Genomic DNA, 16,842 nt, shown 5'->3' with positions numbered 1-16,842 from the left:
GTCCTGCAAATATGCCTCGTTTTGGTTTTAGTTCTTGTAAAAAAAAAATTGTTTTTGGTCCCTGTAATTTTTTTTGTTTTTAAAAATAGTCCCTCCAGGGACTATTTTCAAAAACAAAAAATTTTGCAGGGACCTTTTTTAAAAACAAAATATTTTGCAGGGATCAAAAATTACAAAATTGGTTCAGTTATAATGTGTCACGTATGCAAATCATCACAAAAGTGGGGTCAGAGACTATTTTCAAAAACAAAAAATTTTACAGGGATCAAAAACAATTTTTTTTTTTGTACAGGGACTAAAACCAAAACGAGGCATATTTACAGGGACTAAAACCATATTTTAGCCAAAAAAGAAAATCAAAAGCAGAGTTATTTTTGTGAGAGAATTGCAAAATAAAAAACTCTCATTCTTCATGTTGGATATACTTGTTTTGTAAAATTGCAATTGCCAAAATAATGAAGCAAATTTGTGCAAAGCTATTTGATGTTGAAGCTGCAGCAGAGACAGATGGGTTTGTTGGGACAGGCACATACCCAAAAATATTTGCACCACTTGTGTTTGTTGTGTTTAAGAGTGATGAACTTGTACTGCAATTTAATTTAGACATAAAATATTAGATTTTTCTGTTATAAATAATTGTTGCCATATAATAAAAGAAACACTTTTTTTTTCAAGAAACCACATGACTAAGATCTTATAAAGGTGAATAAACGGAGTGTTCGAAATTCGAACTTTAATCCTTATATATTACAATGCTCTAATCCTACCAACTGATCTATGTGGAAAAAAAAAAAAAACACTCTTATGCATATATTATGTTTTTAGTTTCTATAATCATCTTGAATTTTATTTTTAATTTCTATATTCTTTTATATAAATTATAAAACTATATGATTTTAGTCTTCAAAGAGAAACTAAAAGCATGCACTTTTATAATATGTAAAGACAAAAATTATAGAAACATATTTTCTGATAAAAAAATATTTAATTCATAAACAATACATATATATATATATATATATATATGAATAAAGATAGTTACCTAGTGGATGGATATTGACATGTCCCAACACCTGAAACACAGATTAATAAATTAATAAAAGCTTTTAAGCATTAAAAATAAATTAAAAAATACACAAGTAGATATTAGGATAATGTTAGTTATACACTCTCTTTTTTGACAAACTACTTAATTATACACTCTTTGTAACATTTGAATTCGAACGTCCTATACTAAGTATACAAATCAATTGCATTAGTTAAATATATTTGTAGTTACAGTAAAATTCAAAAAATGATTTTGATTCCTACAAAATTTATTCATTTTTAGCATTTTGAAATATTTAAATTGTGTGTTTTTAATCTCCTATAAATATAAAAATGATGGACTACATATACACAATTTTAAGACCAAAGTCAAATAACATTTTAATAATGATCAAATTTAAATTTTATAGATATAAAAAAATGTTTAACTTATTAACAAAAAATGGATAAGATAAAAAAATAAAAAATAATTGTGATAAACAAGACACCTTTGATATGGACATGATACATAGCCTGCAATAAAGTAGGAAAAAAGCTTGACTTGTGCATCACTCAATTTCACTTTTTTAGTTCCTATATATATCACCAATGCACTTTCAAAGTCTATTCAAAGATACACTACAGTACAACCTTTATTTTATTGTCTCTTGTCTCTTCAAAATGGAACCCAAGAATCATTCACAAGGATACATTTTCTAGCTTTGCATATTTTTATTTGTGTTTTTAACTTTTTAATTAAAAATTGTCACATAATTTAAGGTCACAAACAAGGGTCTTTAAAAATCAACTACCCCGTGACATCAATATTTTTATATCTCTAGCAGGACAGTTCTGATTTGGTTCAAAACGCAAACCGAACCGAACTGTTATAACAGGTTAGTAAAATTGAACTGAAATGTTAATTGTTGATTCTGAACGGAACTGATATAAAGGTTTGGTGCACTGATTCTATAGCTTTGAACCGAAACTATGTCTAGAAAGAAACCAAATTGATCCGTTGTGAACAAAACGTACCAAATTGCAATTATTAACTAATAATTACAATTTTTGAAAAAAAAGATCAAACTACGTCTATGTTTGGATATAGGTTTGACACTCATCTCTCGCGTCTCAAGGAATTCTCGTCTTTACTTTTGTGAAGCTATCTTTTGTAGCTTCAGTAAAAACTTGTATTTTTTGGCCACATCGATGTGGCTTCAAATGAATACGAAACCAAATATTATGATGGTTTAAAAAAAATAAAACAAAAAATGAACTGCAGTGAAAAGAGTCGAATTGTGATGGATAGTTCATTGTGTGAGCTGCCAACCACAATTCATTGATTTCGATGCGGTTCAATCAAGTTTTTAGGTTTTTTTAACAGTCCTAATCTCTACAACCGTAATTGAAGTCACATTGTCGTATCTGACTGCAATTTAAAACCATGATCATAAATTGTAGAAGCCTTACTTGGATTTGTGTTAGTGAGGACAGCATTTCCACCAAAATTGCAACTATTTGGAACAGGATTCTTTTGATAGTACTTATTAAAGGCAAAAGAAGCATGATCATGAACAGAATTAGGGTTATAACAGCTTCCACCAGGTTGAATTGCAGAACAATCAGTACCACCATATCCACAAGCATAATCCAATGCAACTTGTAAAGATCTTTGTGAAGCACTAGGGCTTGCAATGCACCAACTTGCACCTGAAGAAACCGGTGAATTTGACGTCGATGGAGCCGTAATCGGCACCGTTGAAGATGGAGAATATGTATCTGGATTGGAATCAGGATTCAAAATTGGTGATGTTGAAATTGTTGGAACTAAATTTGGAATTGTAGTGATTGGAGTTGTAATATCCCTTTGAGTGGTTGAAATTGGAGCTTTAAATTCTAATAGTTTCTCTTTATGGCTTTGTGGATTTACTTGTGTAACATGTCCATGTGCTTCTTTATTTGTTTCACTGTAACCTTTATATTGAAAAAACAGTTGAAATAGGTTATTTGTCTTGTTCTAAGCATGTAAATAGGAATGGATTTCAAATCAAATTTTAACCTTTTTCTTTTGAGGGGGAAAGAAAAGTGCTAGCTAGATTCAAATTTAAACATATCATTCAACCTAACATGAAATCTATGAAGTAATTATATAGACGCGGACACGATATTGACACTAATACGTTGACATCGATAATAATTTCAAAAAATAAAATAATTGAAGGTGGTCATGTGTGTCTGTGACTGATCAGACACCGTATACACTTTCAATCTGAATTGTCGATGCTATGTAGATTAAAATAGTATAACAAAAATTCATAATTGCATTTAATCTAATTACTAGGTCCTTGAGCCTAAGAACAACTGATTTTTTTTTCAAAATTCAACAACTAATTTATTTTAGTATAAGCCACTCATTGTGATCTAGCTCTATGATTGCTTGAAATAACTAGTTGAAATTGACCAAACTAAAATAAGTTCATGTGAGTTTAACTTAGATGGTAGAGACATTGCATCTTTATATGTAGGGGTTAGAGTTCAAACCTCGGACACCCTATTTATTCACCTTAAAAAGATGAATTTCCTGCCACTGCATACTCGACAAAAAAACACAGTATTTTGCACTATGACTATAATTATTATTCTTAAAAAATTATGGCTAGAATAAAGTTCTAAACTATATGTTTAAAAAAAATATTTCTTTCTCTATTGAAGTTGAACAATAAAAGAAAAAGATGGATAATAAAATAGAGAGAGAGAATAAAACAAATTAGATACCAAACGTAGCTGCAGGAAATACAGGACATATTCATGTGGTCCAAAGAATCTAATTGCTTAAAAAGAGAAAAACATAGAATATATGCAAAAGATAAAGAAAAAATAAAAATACTAAGCATTAATTGAAACACAAGAAAATAATGAGTAACAAAAAAAAATCATAGAAAGTTTATGATAATTTGATAAACATTATCTTAAACAAGATTAAACTAAGCAAACCATGTAATAACAGAACTGAACTAAATAAACAAAGGAGAAGAAGAAAAGAAACAAAGAAAAAAAAAGTTACCAGAACAAAGGAAATGAGCCAGAAGAAGAAGTAGTATATAATAGTTTACACTCCTTTCCATCTTCAATGTTTATTTCTTGTTCTTGTTCTTGTTCAATGTGGTTCCCAAATTATAGTATTTTTTCTTTGGAAGAAACTAGAGAGAAATGAAGATATCATAAACTAGAGAAGTTGATTGAGTTATGTTAGGAGAAAAGGTGTTTTATGTGCTAATCATGTTAATAAAAATATATATATTGTAGAGTTTTGAGAGACAAAGATTTGACAAGGGAGTGAATGGTGTGAAGGAGGGTGCAAACAAGTAAAAGAAGGAGCAAAAAGGAGGGAAGAGAGTTGAAAAACAAAGTAAAGGAGGAATTTTTTGGAATTTAAGTTGGGTGTGTAGGGTTTAGTTAGTGATCATTGTAATGATGGTGCTCATGTGTTAATTGCCTTTCTCTTTTCTATGCATCTCTTTTTACTGTTTTATACAAATTATTATTATTTTTTCTTTTCATTTTTCCTTTATTTTTGGTGAATATTTATAATCACAAATATGTTTTTTGGTCTTAACCCTCAAATTACTAAGTGCATATTTGGTTTAGAGTTTACGTCGCTAATCATGTGTTTATATTTGCTCTCATAGTGATTTAAGATTTGGTATGGAGTTTACGTCGCTATTGTACTCGTGTGTTTATATTCGCTTCTCCTACGATGTAGTGGAATTGATAAATCCACCGCTAAAGCAATCATGTACTAAGCGTATATCTGGCTTCCCGTTTACAACACACAAAAGTACGTTTGCACGTTTTGTGACGCATTTTTGGTATGATTTCCAAAAGCTCCAAATACTAGCTTCTACGCTAACGTGGTTTTTTGTCGTGATTTCCATCAAATTCTATTTTGCAAACGCTATACCAAACGGACGCTAAAAGAAAGAGATCGAGATAATATAAAATTCAATCGTCACTAAAATCTAATCAAGAATTATTTAAACAAAAAATTAAATTCAGGTTCTTCAAAACGTATTACATTTATTATTCTACTACGTTATTTTCTTGTCTCTACATACTTATGTTTCTACAACAAAGAAAAATAAGCCTATCTGTTCTTTGTAATTGAGACATTGTCCTTTTTGGTCAAGGGAAAATAGTGTGACTTCATTAGGTACTATTGCTATTTGGTTATACATCATCTTTTTCAAATTTGGCACTTTATGTGATTCCATGTTTGTTGTGGAAAACGGTGGCCATAAGGAAGAAGCTTAACTCATGTAATATTTATCAAATGGTCCCTCAAAAAAGCAAAACTTTGTTGTATAGAAGTCATTGATTTCCCACTGCTACTTAATTTTATATATAGCATTAGAAATCAATCTTCACCGCCCTTGTTTATATGAATCATGTCATGATTATTTGCAACTTCAAATTATTTTTGTAATTGTAGCTTTTACCTTTTTCAACAAAAGTAAAATGTCATATTTAATTGCAGTGATACACATCTCCAATAGTTATTTTTTTAGAAACCTGCTTTGAATTTTGTACACTGCTATCAAGTGCCCCCCACAATGCCATTTCATATTTTTGTTTCAATATACATGATCATGTAGTGGCTTTTTATAAAAGGAATTGTGGAAGAAAAAGATTATTATCGATTAAAGTTGCACTTATGATCATTTTACAAAAGTTTTCGAGAGAATTTAAACATCATCTTTAAAGTTATAATGTCAAACTCTCGCCACTATATTCAATCTTTATAGGATTTTCTTCGAATTCACTATTGCCGTAATTATTTTACACCAAAAATACTCTTAATTACTTCAACATTTCTTTCATGTGGGGATTTAGGAAAGAGAGGAGTGATGAGCTCCAATATATACTTTTTTTTAAATGGAAAATGTTGGTATGGTTAGTGTTTTGTTGAAGGTGGTTATTGATCTCTCAACCTTCTTATCATACAACATTTAAACTCTCACTTCAACCGCCAAATCAAACTTATATCTTGTTAGTTAGGTTAAAGAGTGGGATGATGAATTTTAACAGTAATTTGTAAAAGCTTTTTTTTTTTTTTTTAATGATATGCTTAACTTTTATAGAATTGTCATTATAATTTTGAGAAATTTTAGTTTCTCATGTGGGTGGACCATGCCACCATCTGCATTTGGCTAGAAAGCTAATTAATTTGAGTTAGTGAAAGTTCACTCCAAAGTTAACCATCCAGTGGTGGAGTATTTCCTAACCCTTTTTTACTTTTGACTAATTATTCAAATTCAACTTAAAAAACAGCTATGGGAATAATATAATCATAGGCTCATCATAGTTCCTAGTAAAGGCAATTATTGAACTTTGTTTCATATAAATTATATTAAAGTTAGTTAAATTGGATACCAAAACCTGACAATTTATGGCCTACAATGCATGGGTGATAATAAGTAGAGTAGTTGTTTCATACACAGTCATTAGTTATTCAAATGTTCCCCAATTCTAACTAATCGTTTTAGAGTCAGTCAAAAAAGAAAGGAAATTGCACTTCTCTCTTTTAAAATCGTCCATCTCTTTCAACGTTTGGACCAGAAACAAAAAGGGAGAAGAGCAACTTCCAAAAATAAAAAACTAATCAATTACTTAGTACTTTGAGCCAAGCACACAATACAAATGAGTCTCATAAATGGTGAGACCACATGGATTTCAACTAGTAAAAGTGAGTGTTAAAGTGAGCATTGAAAAAAGTTTCCCTAGCAATTGTTCAAAAAGATTATGTAATTGGATGTACAAACTTGTCAAAAAGTCGATTAGAGGGATTGATATTTGTGTGAAGTCATTGATCTGTGACCATCCAATCTCAATCCGACTGTCCATAATTCAAAATTGGTAACTTTTGTGTTTTATGGACCGGCGTATCGAGGTGAACAGTTACAGATTGCCAATCAGCGAATGTATGAACTTACTAACATTCGATGACGGAAAGCAAAATCTAACAAAAATTACATATTACTATGTATATTAGCTTGTACTTGTAATTTGAGAATTGCAACTCTGTTGGGTTGAAAAACTATTAGTCTTAGCTAATATGTGACCAAAAAACCCCCTGTAATATGATAAAATAATGCAGATGCCACAACTACATGGAGTTGATTCTCTTTAAAGCATGTACAATTGGATAAGGCTCGAGCATCAAAATGAAAAGTAATAACGCCCTATTTTCACCTAAACCTGCTATGATAATTTCTAATGACAAAAGAGGGGGAGAAAACTTAAGGACTGTACTGTTAATAGTTTTGCTGCCAAAATTGATTCAATTGCCTGGGTAACAGATCTTGAACACCACCTGACTGGTTATGTTGTTCCGGAATTTGGCTCCAAGAAGGATAGAAATCAGAATATTCAGGACTTGCATACTGCGACACGGAAGCCTGGTTTGGTTGGTCCATGAAGGTATACTGAGTTTTCTCCGGGAGAAATGAAGATCTTGACTTTGTCCCATAATCCAAATGAGAAAAGCTATCATGCTGGTGAGAATTGACAATAAAGTTAATCAAGCAAATTCATAAAATAATACAACAATATGCTTAACAATAATGCAGAGCATGTAAATATTACTGGTGAAACTTTGGGACGACCCATCCATCAGATAATTAAGAACAATTGGATGCCATCCCTTTTTTCTTTGTTTGGGAGTGAATATACAGATCAATAATAGGTAACTTTACATGCCATTTTCTCATAATATAAAGTATGGTCTATAGCATTCAATAATGTAAACACCGTTTCAGAAATAAACAGCGATTATCACCACATTCACAACTTCATATGGAAAATATTATTCTTTAAAAAGATAGTAAAACTTACCGGTTGAATAGAGCTGAAGTTATGTCCACCATTATATTGAGAAGGCAAAAGCTCGCTGAAGTTACTTGAAGAATTCATGTTACTAACAGATGGATTAGACAGAAAGCCTTCAGGATAATAAACGGAAGAGTCAAGATTTCCATAACCATGTGCATTACTGGCAATGGACTGAGGCAATCTACTCATATGGAATTCATTTCTGTTTTGTAGAAGGTTGTTGTAATTCATGTTTGCAGGAGATATATTATATGCAGTGGTGTCTGAAAATGCTCTCTGTGAATCAATGTTTGCAAAATATGACTGACTCTTGGGTACGGATTGATATGCTTTCATGTCTGGCAATTGTTGAAAGTGATTATTGGGTTGCATTGTAAAACTCTGGGCAGGTGCAGATCTGTTATGCAGACCAAAGGTGCTTGGTTCCATGTCCTGCATGGTTCAACAACCGTCAAGAACAATGACACTAATAATTACGTCCAATTTATCAATAACTTAGACGAGGGCAGTGATCATTGCCACCGTTAGGCCTCATAAATGATACAAGTGTTCTCACTGTTAACTCATTCATTAGCCATTTCATATATGCATGAAGATAAGACAACGGATTATATATAGTTTTAATGTTGAAACAGCAATCACAGTATGGCACTTGACACTTCATGGACAAGACATGTGGGTATATACAAGTACATGCAAAAAAAAAAAAAAAAAAAAAATTAATAAACGATAATAGATTTGCCTACATGCAGGTATTGTTGTGTACTTTGTCTTCGGCTATTTGTTCATGAATGTATAAAATTTCAAGTTCTCATATATGTACATTTTCTCAACACAAATTTCTCTGCATGGGTTTGTGCAAATTTCAAAAGTAACTGAGATATCAATGTCATACACCAATAGGAGAATATTAGTAGGATAATAAAATCACTTACCAATTTAAAAGAGATAGTGCACATGGTAAGAAAGTTGTTTCGTACTAAGGGCTTCTGTGTTTTTTTCTTCTCATACCAAATGCAAAACTAAAAAACTGAAAAGCAAAACCTCTAAAATCTGTTTTAGTTTTTTAGTTCTCAAAACTGGTAAATAGAAGAGTGTTTTAAAAAATAGTTATGTAAAATTAAGTTACCAAACAAGTTGTTCAATTTTAAATTTTAAAAACTGAAAAACTGTTTTTTAGAACTTAATCAAACAAGCCCTAAGTTTTTTGTTTTCATATTTCAAAATACAAGTGTCAATAGCAATCCATACAAAAACGAAAAAAATATTACTACAAAGCAAAACCGAAACAAGATGACAATTCCAACAAATGAAGAGTTAGTTCTATTATGTTGCTAGAAATTAAGACGTGCAAAATAAAATCACAAAACTAAAGGGTGTATAGAAGAATGTTCCCTGGATACCTCAGACATGGAGAGGGGAAAATTATTTCTGGATGGTTCCGCATTAATGTGCCTTGCACGTTGTGATTGAGCTAGGAGAAAAGCCAGCAAGTCTTGAGAGTTTGAATTATTATGCTGCGTCAGGGTAAATGGAACAAAATCTCAAAACTATGTAGGATTTAAAAGCTTACGAGAAAGTAGAAATAAGTAAAATAACCATCAAAGAACAGAATCACAAGTTGACAATTAGTGGGGAAAAATACCACTAGGAATGTGTAACCATACATTATTATCAAATGCATAATCATATCACACCATAATAATTGCGAAAAATTACACTCATTTCAGAAAAGCCGAATACATGCACCACAGCACCAAAACAGTATAGTCAGGAATGCATGTCTGTATTTATGCACTCAGATCAATAGCTCAACTATGAGGCTTTTAAAGGTGGCAAGGGACCTAATAGTGTTATTGATATTCTTGACAGTTGTTGAACCATGCAGGACAAGGAGCCGGGACTCTTAAACATAAAATAAACTCTGTAGCATTTGTAACATGGAATATGCAAAGTAGTCGAAATTGTGTTTTAACTAATAACAATTGTAAAAGTTGCCCTTATCATGGGAAATAATCCCTTGCAAACACAAACATAAGATTGTCAACAAGATTTGCAATAAGTTCTCTTGGGGTTTGGATTGGACCTTACTCGTCCTTAGTTACAAAGGGGATCGTAAAGCATGTCTAACACTAATAGAATTGGTGTGTGGAAAATACAGTGGGTGGCAAATAGATAGGCTGTCACACCATCTTCTTTTTGATTGGACCTAACTCATCCTTATAGTAAATCAACTTGTCAACTGAGAGATGCCCGTTCTTTATAAGCTCTTTTCGGATCTTATCTTTTTTTATAATGTGGGAATTTGATTTTTTTCAAAAAGTTCAAACCTTCCCCAGACCCTATCGTGAAAGGAGTATAGCACCAAGTTGCCCTTTTAACTAATCCCGCATACACCTAAATAGATACATAGTAAAATTGGTGTAGAATCAATCACTGACAAAAACTCAGAAATGCATAGGATTGGCAAACTTCTGAGTCGTATGCCCAACTGCCCATTTTTTTTAACTTCATCTCACAACCTTCCTCCTCTACCAAACGTAAACCCCTCACTCGGTCCATGTGGCCAGCAGTGCAACTGTCCAGGCCTGAGCTCAGAAGTTTCTGTCTGTTTCATCTCTGTTACATGGTAGACTTCAATGCTTGTTTCTGGCAGAATTGCGGCAGGTCTGTTGAGAAGGGGGCAGCTGGCTCTCATTCTCTGATCCGGAATAGTTTTTCTCTATTTTGTCTATTATTCTCTTTTCCTGTCAATTTGTGGCTCTCACGCACAAGGTTGTGTCTTGCCATTGTTAACTTTCAAAACTATCATCTCGTGGGGGCAGGTACTGGCGGTACCTCTAGTGGACATTCGTTCTGTTGCTTTGAGTGGAGGTTCCAAATTGAAAATGAACAAAGATTCTCCATCTGAGAAAATGTAATGATGTTGGCTATTGTTTTTAAAAGGTTATTCTTCTTATCTATGTTATCTTATATGCACAAAATCCAGCAGCTTATGTGTTTACTCCCCTTTTATCATATGTGCGACCAGGAAATTGATAACAACATTGACCACATCACTATGTTAGTAGACATCCAATTAAGGTGCAGGTCCTTGGGCCAGATACCGACTTTTCAAAAATAAGATGTAATGCGCAGGTCTAATTATGTTGGGTCAGACCTGACTAATTACAATGGGCTAGAATAGTTAAGATTGTATTGAGGTTTAAACTAAATAAAAAGAATAGTAAGAGTGGGTAAGGAAGTCGGTTATTTTGTTAAGAATTGAATTGGTAAAGGAGAGGACTGACTCTCATATCCATGTCATTGTTAGAAACTGTCAAGCAAGAAACAGCCTACGGCTGTTTCAGCCTTCCTTAACCGCCCACTGCAGTTATATGTAACTCAGTCTCAGCGTAACATTTGTTGCCTAGGAATTTCATCAATAACATTGTATTATTCAGTACAACTCTGTTTCTACTTATTTACTAGTTCTGTCAAAATATCAAGAAAATCAATCTATGGAATTCGAGATAGAGGGCAAGAGAAAATCACCAGCTCTCCCGGAAAAGAAGAATTGTTTCCTCTCTGCAAGCCAGGCTGCTTCAAAGGCAATGAAGGAGTCACCCAGTCGGATTTTCGCAAACTAGGATCTGATATAGAAGCTGTAGTTCTGTATTCATGCCCAAGATTTTTCTCAGAAACAGTATGTTTCACAAGCTCTTCCCAAGGAGCTGGAGGGTTATAGTTTTGATCACCTGATGTTCCTTTAAGAACATCAAACCCAAACTGTTCATCACCATGGTTTAGAGAACTAGCACAGAAAAAAAAAATGAAAAAAAAAAAAATGAGAATGAAAAGCAATAGACAAAGCTGAATATATCAAAAGTTGGAAACAGAAGAAAATACCTGGCATGCGGGAACTGAGCCAAAGAATCATCTACAGCTGCAGATTTCATCTCCAACCTACTTCTGGAAAGCTTATTAGGAGCAAAAATCTCAGAAGATGCAGAATTATTGACACCCTTGTATGTACCAAAACTCAAATGTGAACACTCAGCACCCAAGGCTTGTAAATGATTTGGAAGAACCACTGTATCCTCTTCTAGGTTGGAATCTTTCATACTTAACTGCTGGAGATCCGAAACAACAGATGACACACCTGCAAGGACATCATTAGAAAATTTATTAGAATGAAGCAATTCATGACCTGCTCTTTACAAGGAAAAGGGTGAAAAATATCTACTGTAGGTGAATATTGAATTGCTTGCTCATTTTTGCTTTTAGTATGACAATAAGTAATGCTTAAAGAATTGATCATTCACAAAAAGAAAAAATCTGAAAAATAGAACGGTGTTGCATTTGGGTCAACAACAACTTAATAAAGCATTTGTTCAATACATATTTATAAGCTAATTATATGCAAAGCCAAATACCTATTTGTGATTATATATCATAAGATAAAGCCAAATAAGCTATAGAAATGCTCTTCCAAATGTCTTTTATTTACTCAATAGTTAGAAACTATAGCTTTTGGAAAAAAGCAATCTCATAGAAAGCCTGTTTTCTAAAAGGTATTAAAGCTGAATGCAAGGGACATGTTCACTCATAAGAACTTCACAATTTTCGTCGAAAGCCTATTTTTTGAAGTTACCATATATCAAAATAAATGAGAATTTCACAATATTTAGAGTAAATGATAGCATTTCCCTATGACTCATGCAAAGAAGGTTTAATGCCATGTTCTAAAAGCTGAGTCACAGTAGTTACCTTCATGATGCTCATAAGAACTACAAAAATTGGAGGTAGGAGTATTCTTTAAATTAGAGTTGGAATGTGACCCTGGTCTAGCGTTGTTAGATATAGAAGCAGATTCAATTTTTGCAGAAATAGCATTATCACCACTAGCGATTTCCTCCTGTGAAACTTGGGCTGCACCTAAGTTACAGTTCTTGTGTAAACTTACTTCAGTAACATGCAAGTTAGGATGCTCAAATGGACCGTTAGCCTTCGGTGAAGAGGACATGTTTAGTGTCTGTGCATCTCCAGTGATTGGTTGTTCAATTACAGGCCACTTATCATGAAAACCTTGTAGCTCAGAATTATTTTGATAGGGCAGACTCAAGTTGGACTCCAAATTTCCAGATAATGAAACTCCTAAGGAATTACAATCGTTATGTGAAATGGTATCTTGAGATGCTGTGCCCATTCTTACAATGTCTGCCATCGAAAGATGTCCTTTGCTCACTCCTACCGACCAGGGTTGAGATGCTTGAGACACTTGGGCAGTATCTGACATGGAAACACCTGATACTAATGACTGTCTTCCATTATCAGTACTTAATGAATCGCTGCACCAAATTTTCAAAAAAATGAGGCAAATACTTGGAACAGTTTATTTGTGAAAATAATCACAACAACATTCTAATGACAGTGATATCAATAAGTCAGGCAAACAAAAAAATACGTTCACATTTCATATTAGTAATTTAGCAAGGAAAAAACTCATAAAACAGAAATATTAGTACACTAGTAGATAGAGAAACCCGGGTTCCACCATAGCAGATTCCAAAGAAGGGTCAGACCAATTACAGGTCTATAGGAAGGCAGTCTTCCGTTGCATTTACAACAGGATGATTCCATGATTGGAACTTATGACCTATTATTAGGCAGATGAAAGTAACTCTAACAGTTGCATTAAGACTCCCCATCAGATATTAGTACACTATTTACTGATTATTTATACCATAAAAAATACAAGTAATGCATACAAAAAAAATGCAGAGTTCAGTTGCTGTCACTAACATCCGATAGCAGTAAGAGATACCTCCCATGACCTGCATGTCACACTGAAACAAACATAGCTACAGTAGCTGGCAGAACCACGGATCAAAACTTTCAGCATTTCTAATTTTCAAAATTTTATTGAACACAAGCAAGAGTGAAAAACAATGCCTATGAGGAGATTTTTTAAATAAGGGAAAATGATTAAACATCCATTAAGTCTTCAAATTCATCCGGTCACCAACCATAAAGTTCCCTGAGGATTCAAATGGGGCCACTAAACTTTTAAAAGACAATATGATAATGGACTTATGAACAATGACAATCACATGAATATACTTTTTCCAAGAAGAAAGGCAAAAACAGAATAACAATAGATAAAGCAGCAGTGTTGTCAATTGCGGATTGTGGAAAATGGTGATTTCTTCAAATTCCTCTATGCTGCAACACGATAGTGCTGCTATAGTTGCTATTTGACAGCACTATGTGCGAAATAGCATATTGCGGTACTATAGCAATTTGTTCAAATTCCACTAATGTTATAGCCGCTATTGACAACATCAGAAAGCGACAAAGAGAATATTCACAAAAGGATACCATATATGAAAATCATCATCAAAACTACTATTGGGCACTGGTACGGAAAGCGACAAAGAGAATATTCACAAAATGATACCATATATGAAAATCATCATCAAAACTACTATTGCGCCCTGTTACGTGGTGTTCCAGTCATCAACCATATGATAATGGACTTATGAACAATAACAATCGATGAATATCCTTTCAAAGAAAAAACAAAAAACAGAAGACTACCAAGAGTATTAAAGCGACAGTGTTGTCAATTGTAGATTGTGGAGAATAGCAATTTTTTCAAATTCTTCTATGATGCAACACGATAGTGCTGCTATAATCGCTAGTTGACAGCACTATGTGTTAACTATCATATTGCGGAACTATAGCGATTTTTTCAAATTCCGCTATGCTATAGCCACTATCTGACAACATTGGAAAGCGACAAGGAAAACTATGGCAACGTGGCAACATCGGGAAGCAACAAAGAAAACATTGACAAAATGATACGATATACGAAAATCATCATCAAAATCACCAATGTAACATTCTCAGCACATGGCCTGTCTCGTGGAATAACTGACATCAAGCCACAAGCCATCAATAGCAAAATTAAGCATTAATAAAGTCAACGCCAAATTAGATTTTAAATAATACTCACACTTTTGTATTTTTCGCTACATAATGAGCCGTCGAAGACGTAACCGATGCACCAACTGACCCAACCTCTTGCTTGTCAACCGCTTTACCATGTTCTGACATACGTTACACATATTCAACAACGTAAGACAGTGCAATACTAAAAACCAATGGCGCATTAAACGACAGATTATTAAATGTTTCACAGTCAATGAAGATACCTTTATAAGCCGCATGTTGAAATCCACTTTGCACAACACCAGGATCATTAACAATGCTGATTTTGCTTCCCTTATACCCCGTACTCTTACTCTTTGGCCTCGTCTCTGTCGCCTCCTTCATCTAAAGTCAAAATACATACACACATTATTCATCATCAAACTCAAATTCAATCTCATATCAATATTAACATAACGTAACAAAATTACCTCTTTTCTTTTTTCACGTTTGCTTCTCACCTCACGAAACGTATCTACAATTAAAACATTGCACACTTACAATTAAATTCACACACAATTTGCATTAAAAAATATATTTTTTATAAAAGACTACCCATCATTTGTATATACAACTAACATCCCAGCTATGTCGGCATCCAACCAACCGCTAATGATCATTTGCAAAACTTATAAAAATCATCAAACTGATTCATAAATCACAAACAACTTAAAGGTGTATCATCAACACTTCTGATCGAAGGTTTGTCTCGATGTCCAACACCGACACAACAGTGATTACACTTAAGTATGTCACTGTTTCAAAAAAAAAAAAAAACTAATCGACGTGTCAGTGTCAGTGTCTGTATCCGGTGTCCATGCTTCATAATTAAAAAACAATTAATCAAACATAAACAAATGTATCAGCATCGACGTGTCCGTGTCTATATCCGTTGTCCGTAATTCATAATTAAAGAAACAATTAAACAAACATAAACAAATGTATCATCAATAATTAAAAAAACAAATAAACAAGATAAACAAATGTATCATCAAAACCTATAAAATAAACTCAAAAATCACTTTTTTTTCACTCTGAAAACCGTAACAAAACATCAAAACCACACAAACACACAAAAATCAAAAACCGATTTCATCATCTTCACTAATTTTCTTCCATGCAACAAAATCAAAACGTTAGAAACGTAACCGAACAAAAAAAAACGATAGCGAAAAATTCTCAAGAATCGAAAAACCTTGAGAGAGAAGCTTCTCAACAGCGAGATTAGGGTCCATATCACACTCCCTAAGAACATCATAGATCTCTTGTTCCGTACAATTCACAATCTCTTTAACCGCCGCAACGACATTCTTCGCCGTCGTAACAACTTCTTTCACCGCCTTCACTCCTCCACCGCCGCCGCTGTTACGGTTAACAACACTCTCACTCCCCATTCGGATTATTTCAACCGCGCTTATTTTAATAATCGCTTTTGCGTCACGGCGAGGTTTTTTCTGATTAAGAACGGAACAAAAAGAAGAAAAGCTTTTTGTTTGTGTGACACTAAAATCGCTTTCGTTCTATCGCGCTTTTGGGTTTTGATGATGATAAATAAATTAATTATAAATTATTTGTTTGTATATATAGCGGTTTTTTTTTTTCTTTCTTTCTTTTCTTTTGCTTTGCTTGTGGACTGTGATTGAGTAAAGTGTTGTAGTGTATCTACACAAGATATTTGGGCTGTGTGTTATGCTTACTTGTTATGATTTTTTAGGCTAAATTACACCTGAAATCTTTTAAGTTTGAGGTTTATAAACGCATTTAATTTTGAAGTTATTTGGATCATATATATAAATAAGTTTGTAAACGCTTTCAATCTATTCATTCTGTTAACCAAACGAATAACAATGATGTGGTAGAATGATTGAATAAAAAACGTTTACAAATTTAAATGATCAATTTGTTACAAACCTCAAACTTAAGGATATCCGGTGTAATTTAACCATTTTTTATTAG

General features: G+C 33.1%; 2 protein-coding genes across 4 annotated transcripts; both read right to left on the bottom strand.

Annotated features, from left to right (window-relative positions):
* Positions 1-385: 385 nt before the first annotated feature.
* On the bottom strand, positions 386-4,445 carry LOC11409511 (glucan endo-1,3-beta-glucosidase 12). Of its 2 annotated transcripts, XM_039831426.1 has the most exons (5): positions 4,091-4,445; positions 2,962-3,000; positions 2,497-2,904; positions 1,043-1,073; positions 386-587 (listed from the first exon to the last, which is right to left on the bottom strand). In XM_039831426.1, exons 1-5 carry the CDS (start codon positions 4,149-4,151, stop codon positions 404-406), a joined length of 723 nt encoding a protein of 240 aa, XP_039687360.1. In that variant the 5' UTR covers positions 4,152-4,445; the 3' UTR covers positions 386-403. The 2 variants fall into 2 exon arrangements, with proteins under 2 accessions (XP_039687360.1, XP_003599873.2); XM_003599825.3 differs by having other exon boundaries at positions 2,497-3,000; positions 4,091-4,441.
* A 2,628-nt stretch (positions 4,446-7,073) lies between these two features.
* On the bottom strand, positions 7,074-16,453 carry LOC11413574 (uncharacterized). Of its 2 annotated transcripts, none has more exons than XM_024779869.2 (10): positions 16,082-16,453; positions 15,318-15,361; positions 15,111-15,231; positions 14,912-15,005; positions 12,664-13,244; positions 11,803-12,055; positions 11,449-11,707; positions 9,318-9,431; positions 7,918-8,346; positions 7,074-7,580 (listed from the first exon to the last, which is right to left on the bottom strand). In XM_024779869.2, the coding sequence occupies exons 1-10, from the start codon at positions 16,278-16,280 to the stop codon at positions 7,338-7,340; spliced, it is 2,337 nt and encodes a 778-aa protein (XP_024635637.1). In that variant the 5' UTR covers positions 16,281-16,453; the 3' UTR covers positions 7,074-7,337. The 2 variants fall into 2 exon arrangements, with proteins under 2 accessions (XP_024635637.1, XP_003599872.2); XM_003599824.4 differs by having other exon boundaries at positions 7,074-7,577.
* Positions 16,454-16,842: the final 389 nt, after the last annotated feature.

The sequence above is a fragment of the Medicago truncatula genome, chromosome 3 (assembly GCF_003473485.1).
Source record: "Medicago truncatula cultivar Jemalong A17 chromosome 3, MtrunA17r5.0-ANR, whole genome shotgun sequence".
NCBI classification, from domain to species: Eukaryota; Viridiplantae; Streptophyta; class Magnoliopsida; order Fabales; family Fabaceae; genus Medicago; species Medicago truncatula.
This window is presented reverse-complemented; position numbering and strand designations above follow the sequence as displayed.